The sequence below is a fragment of the Gymnoscopelus braueri genome, assembly GCF_963280865.1.
Source record: "Gymnoscopelus braueri genome assembly, chromosome: 5".
Lineage (NCBI taxonomy): Eukaryota > Metazoa > Chordata > Actinopteri > Myctophiformes > Myctophidae > Gymnoscopelus > Gymnoscopelus braueri.
The window spans coordinates 3,287,060-3,293,776 of record NC_137606.1 but is presented as its reverse complement, the minus strand read 5'-3'; the positions used below and the strand labels follow the sequence as shown (position 1 = coordinate 3,293,776).

Below are 6,717 nucleotides of genomic sequence, written 5' to 3'. Positions count from 1 at the left end.
CACCCAAAAAAAGTATATAAAAAAATTGAAAATCCCAGAGCTGAATTTTGGTCGCAGCACGCCCCTGCTCTGAATACTTTTTCCACCAGAATAAGTCGTGTGGGTGGAGGTGGATTGCTACTCTCACTCTGTGAATTTACTTGGTCAGACTGGCTTTTGGTGTAATGCAGTCCAACCTCATGGTTTGTGTGACAGCAGAGCAGATAGACTGTGATCAGAAGGATTAGTGATTTCTTTTTAATGAATAAAGTGCAATAACTTTAGTAGGCCTACAGTGGTTGCATAAGGAACGGTTGATCCTTGTCTGTCATGGTAAAATAATATAAGAAGGAACATATATATAGGCTAGGCTGTCTTGTATTTTATATAGGGGGAAAAACGTATAAAAAAGAACTTAATTTAAAATGTTTTATAAATTAGAAAATCTATTATATATTCCTTCACAACTTGCATTACTTTTAAGGGACAGTGGCTAAAAACTGGTCTTAAAGGCACATCATTATTTTGGCATTCCCTTTGATCTGAGAACCATTATCAAAAATTAATGGGGGAAAGAAACGGTATAGGCTTGAATGCTTTCCCCCGGTGGCTCTGTTATGCTGTGTGGGGGGGGGGGGGGTTGTGTCCACTTGTCCGTTTAGACTAGAGAGATGGGTCACTGTGTTTTTTTTTGTGACCTTTATTTATGATGTAACAGGATGACAATCCCCCATCCACAGGGCACAAGAGGTCACTGAATGCTTTGATGAGTACAAAAGTAATGTATCACCTTCACGGTCATCAGATATCAACTCGAATGAACATCTATGGGAGATTGTTCTTGTTAGACGCTCTCCACCAGCATCGTCAAAACACCAAATGAGGGAATATCTTTAGGAAGAATGGTGTTTCATTCCTTCAGTAGAGATCCAGAGACTTGTTGAATCTATGCCACGGTGCACTGTTGAAGCATGTTGGCAGCTCGTGCTGGCCCAACACCTCACTGACAACTTTGTTGGTTTTTCCTTAATTTGTCACTCATCTGTATATGATAAAATTCAGGATGTCATATTATGTGGCATCTCTGTCCATTTAATTATCAAGCTAGTTATCCGAGGAGCCTATTTGAATGTTTCAATTTGGAGCGATCAGTGGGCACGGATACCATGGATACCATGGATTTACGTATGTCACGAACCCTATCAATGTTGAGGAAACTACTGCCTTCTGTCAGCTATTGCCCCTGAACAAAATGATAGCTTTGCAGTCTGACATGATGTGTTTTACTATATGGCACAATGTCACAGCTCATTGGCCAAACAATGGGTGATTGTAACAAAATACTAGGTGGTTAATAACCCTGGCTGCCATCCCTGGCTATTTTGTACATTTTCAAAAAGTGGCAAGTTTTTTAAACATATTCCATTTTTTCCCCAGAAATGCTAATCTTTTCAAGTTATCAAAATTTGTGTAAATAGCCGCTCTACAAGCTAGGAGATCTACAAGCCTGGATATCTGCTATACAGTATGCTATTTGTCATACAAAAAATATATAGAGCTTAAGTGGTTAAAGACAAACATGTCCAATAAAATCATGTCATGAGAGTATTATGAATACATCGGATGGCCACATGAAATGTATTTAATTTAAATGTATTTATACAAGCCAGGGTACTGGGAAAAGCTTACAAAGACAATATAATACAGTCCACAATAAATATTCTAAATCTTCAAAGTTTGTTCTCTTGGCAAAGTCTTAATACTTAAGGGGTGACACAGGTGAACAAAATCACAATTCTCTGCAGATGTATTGAACCAACTAGAAGTTCGGGCCACTACACCCTCACGTCTAGAGTTCGACACCTTTGTTTTTATGCCGAAAATTGCGGTGAACTCGCCGTACGCCCATTATTTGGTCTACACCACTTTGATAAATGAAATTTTGAGGTATTTTTTACTTTATCTTACTTTAATCTTCAATGCTTTTACTTCTACTCCACTACATCTCGGACGCAAATATGGTACTTTTATTCCACTACAAGTATTTGAAAACTATTTTACTTTGTAGATTGTGAAATGGGACATTCTGCATAATGAGTAATTTATACTTTTGGTACTTTAAGTACATTTTGATACCAATACCTTTGTACTTTTACACTCAAGGAAATGTTTTATTCTGGACTTCTACTTTTATTTCTACATTGCAGTATTGATACTTTTACTTAAGTAAAACATGTGAGTCCTTTTCCCACCACTGGTATGCGGTAATGTTTAGAGCTACGTTTGAATTGGCGCTGTGCACAGCAGTGGAACAGACCCTTCATTAGTATCATTGGTAACACCTGTGAAGGAAGTAAGGAAGAGGCCCAAATTCTTTCCAATATGGCTGCGCATGGAGCCTATTGAATGTGTCTCAGTGTGTGGTGTTGAACATACACATTTGGGTGATGATAACAGGTGTTGTCGGTTAGAGCCTGACAGATTAATAGTCCTTAGTGCACCTTTCCAAAGTGCTCTTTGTCAGGTAAATGTCATGTTTACTTTTCATTTATGCGAACTGAATTTAGGTAGAGCTATACATCATGTGCTGTTTGAATCTATTTCCACCCCTTTGTTGTAGGCTATAATTTCATATTGTTTCAGAAGTCTACTCAAATGATAAAAGTCAGTCTTGAAATAGCCCCGATACATGACTGTCATATATTATGACAGGCATGGATCAACTTCAACATAGTGTTTGTTTGCACTTTCTCACTTTTTGGACATCTACATCACGTTCAGATGTCAAATCTAAAGTGCTTACACCATGACCACGAATGTTACAATTATGTTCGGGCCATCAGATTTACCCATATCTTCCGTATTGTCCAATAAAAAGCATTTTAATCCGATCAGTGGCCGTTTTCGCCACTGATCGGATTTCAACTATACGATCCTATCGGTTGGAAGGTGTATTGCACTCTGATACATTATAACTCTATGAGAAAATGGCCACTTAATTTAATTATCAAGCTAGTTATCCGAGGAGCCTATTTGAATGTTTCAATTTGGAGCGATCAGTGGGCACGGATACCATGGATACCATGGATTTACGTATGTCACAAACCCTATCAATGTTGAGGAAACTACTGCCTTCTGTCAGCTATTGCCCCTGAACAAAATGATAGCTTTGCAGTCTGACAGAAGTACATCAGCCTAATGCATGAAGACATTGTTTTAACACTATGGTAATGTTCTTTCATAGCACTAAGACATAGAATGTCCCATGTCCCTGGAACACTGAAAGTCTCCTTTGTCCATTCGGCATACGTTTCAAACAATTTTGTTCATAAAATGGTTCCTTGGACATTTCTAGTACATGCCAAATTATGCCAGTTCTGAGTAGTTACATCCCTACATCCCGATTTTTGCAAGAGTGTGCTCATATACTGTATGTCAATGTACTGTATGAAATGCAAATATAATATACAATAAACACATTGCCGTGTAGGCCTAGAGTCTAGAGGCAAGGAATTGAAGAAGTGAAATAGAAATCGTCTTGGCCCTAGACTATTTCTATTTCGCTTCTTCAATTCTTTGCCATGTTTTTCTTTTTTTAACTCCCTACAGGAATCCTGTCACGCCACTACTTTTGAAAATGTTATTTCCTTGAGTCACACAACAATATATCTTGTATTCCAATTGCACACAACCTGTAAGTCTGCATGCCTTTTATGGCATTGACAGGGCAGCTACCTATGCAAATGTAGGCACAGTTGGCCATTGGTAGCAACAACTGAGGGACTCTGTTGACTCTTTTCTCAAGAGCAAAAGTAAGAAGAATTTAAGAAATGTTTTTTGAATGAGGCCCAATGTCTTCCACGAGCTGAACATTTCTTTTTGTAAGAAGCACTGCAGTTATATGCACTCTACTGTGACTATTTACTACTAACTTTTGCGTGTTCATGCCATTTACTCTGATTTGGCACTTGTAAATCACTCTGGATAATTGTATAGTTGTCATAGCTTGTTATATTCTGTATCTTCTGTAGGCTAGAGTCATCGACGTTAACGATGTCAAACAGAAGTCTGCTACATCACATCGACCTTCCTGATCCTCCTCAACCTCCAACACCCATCATACGAGGTTAGAAACCTAAGCATAAGCTGAAATGTCTTCAATTATCCATGACACGGCTGGTGTTTACTTGCAAAGTAAAGATTTGTTATGCGTTTCCGTCTTTCCATAGCGTGTTCCTGTGTGTTGACCTGCATCATGCCCATTGCTCAGATTGCAATAGGTGAGTAGAGCACCTTTGCAGCTCGAGACCCAAAACAGAAATTTGTGGTGTCTCCCCCGAACCCAAACTTACAAAAGTACATTCTGAATTAATCGCTTGAGTTCCCACGCGATGCACCGCATTGTGAGCTTGTACATCTGCTATTTTCACAAATAGACTGAAACGGCCATGAATTTTCTGAACGTCTACTGGGTGACGGTACCACCCCCATTGAGAAACTGCTATAGACTCACCCTTATCCCTCCTACAGGTGCAGTGTACCTAGGTGAATGCCCCAGGCAGCCCTACATCCCCATCTACTTGGTGGTGTCGGGATGTTTTGGCCTGCTGCTGGCAGTGCTGTCCAGCTTGCCATGTACCCAGAAGCCAGAGGATGGCACCATCAGCCCCCTCAGACGATTCTGCACTGCTTGGAATTCCCTGACCTCTCTTTTCCTCTTCTGCTGGTTCATCGCTGGTGAGTTTGAAAACCTGATTTTAAAAAAATAGAAGAGGATTACATCCTCAAACAGGTGTATTGCTCCTTTGTGTGTTCTCACCAGTCACCTTTCTGTAGCGTACACACATTTTAAGTTTTTCAAATAACTAATGTTTTGATGAAAATATAGTATGCTTGTCTTTGCCTTTGACTTCCAAAACTTACTATAACCAGGCACTCTCTGATCTAGTACCCCATATCCATTACTGTATCACTAATATCACCTAGGAATGCAATACAGCCACTATCTTTATTTAATTTATATTTACTCATTGTTCAAAATCAATCAACGAGTTGAACTGAACATCCGACTGTGTTGGGAGTGGGACACAGAGTGTTTTGGTGACAGAATCATTTGTCTTTTTTTGTGTGAACTGGAATGATTCAGTACACTAAAACTAACCATAATGCCCATCATCACTACCTCCACCAAACAGAGTTGGATGGGGGTGATGTTTTCACCCCATTCCATTTGATTACTAGCTACATAACTTGAACAGACTTGACAGACAGATTTTCATGAAACTTGGTGGGAATGATTGTCACCATTAAAATGATTGAACATTTGTGTTGAAAACATCACAGTCGAGGGCAAAAATGTGTCATATCTGAGGTGGAAGTGACATATCTTGACAGTTGCATAGTGTTGGCGGAGGTATGCACGTGACTCCACTGAGTTTATTATATAAAGTAATATTGAATTAACCAATGCCATTCTAAAATAGTTGTTCTCATTTTCTCCAGGTTCCGTGTGGATCTACTCCATCTCTTTACCCATCAACTACAATAAGACTTCAACGTTGAATTCAACGCTGGATCAATATTGTAACAAGACCCTCTACCTGTTTACTTTCTGGACCATTACTCTGGTCTACATCCTAGCGGCTCTCTTCTTGATCCTGTGTCGTAGCTGTTGTAACCTGTTTTGACCTCTCTGGGCTATGGCCCGCTTAGTGCTGCTGAGCACTCACAAGTCCTTTTTTGTTTGTTTTTGGTGGGTTTTTGGGGGTTTTTTTTCCAACGTTGAAACGGTGAGAAAATATTCCTTTGGGCTGGTTCTTTAGCACCGCTGCCACCTGTATAACACTTGAGGTGCTATATAAAGAACAAGGAGTCTCTTTAGAATATCAACTTTTTACTGTTTCCATTCAACATGTACACCGGCAAACTCGGTACAACAACAGCAACATCTCTTCTTCTCTCTCCTTTTCTTCCTTTACTCTCTCGCTCCCCCTACTGCTAGGCATAGGAACTTTTCAGTCTTACACTATCTCCATAGACCATATTCACACGGCGGCCATATTGCCATTAAGTCAATGAAATGCCACCCCAGTTGCCACAGCAACGCAATGTTAAATTCCAAAATGGCCACCGTGTGAATATGGACTATGGCCGATGATGATATCTAAAGATGTCTGACCAAAGAATTGGAGGGTTCAGGACAGATATTATGGGTCGAAGCAATTAGATGTCTATGGAAGTAAAGGACTCTCTGGGTTTTGTCTCATGCCTGATGGCATGGGTAGGGCTAAAGTCTTGATATATAATAACTAAAGGACCATTTCGCCCATTTTCAACCTCATCTTCATATAATTGAAAATGTATCCTCACTAATGCTCAGATGGTACCATATCTGTCTACTGGCTCTGCGTCTCATTGGTGGGCTGTGGACAGTTCAGAAACCTGCCTCCAATGACTTCAACGGTGGTCATTTCAAACAACATTTTAATTGTTTTAAAATTGATACAAGTACAATGATTTCTATTTCAGTGTGCTAACTTTCCAGGAAGAGGAAAGCTGTAGTTTCTTATAGCTTGGAATCCCCGTCGATGATGTTATTGGACGAAGGTGTCTGAACTGTCCAGCCCACTTCTGAGACGCCAAATCCCAATACTCTGCCTCCTCCAGGCTCCGTCCTACAGCATGGCAGTGTTGCGGATAAATTGGTGACCCATGATGTAAATCACTGCTGAGTTAAAC

The 6,717-nt window shown here is 39.9% G+C and overlaps 1 protein-coding gene across 1 annotated transcript; it reads left to right on the top strand.

Annotated features, from left to right (window-relative positions):
* Positions 1-4,032: 4,032 nt before the first annotated feature.
* LOC308085207 (transmembrane protein 272-like) lies at positions 4,033-5,666 on the top strand (the record flags this gene model as incomplete). The annotated part of the gene is made up of 4 exons (XM_080428289.1): positions 4,033-4,105; positions 4,209-4,259; positions 4,510-4,716; positions 5,482-5,666. The coding sequence occupies 4 exons, from the start codon at positions 4,033-4,035 to the stop codon at positions 5,664-5,666; spliced, it is 516 nt and encodes a 171-aa protein (XP_080284415.1).
* Positions 5,667-6,717: the final 1,051 nt, after the last annotated feature.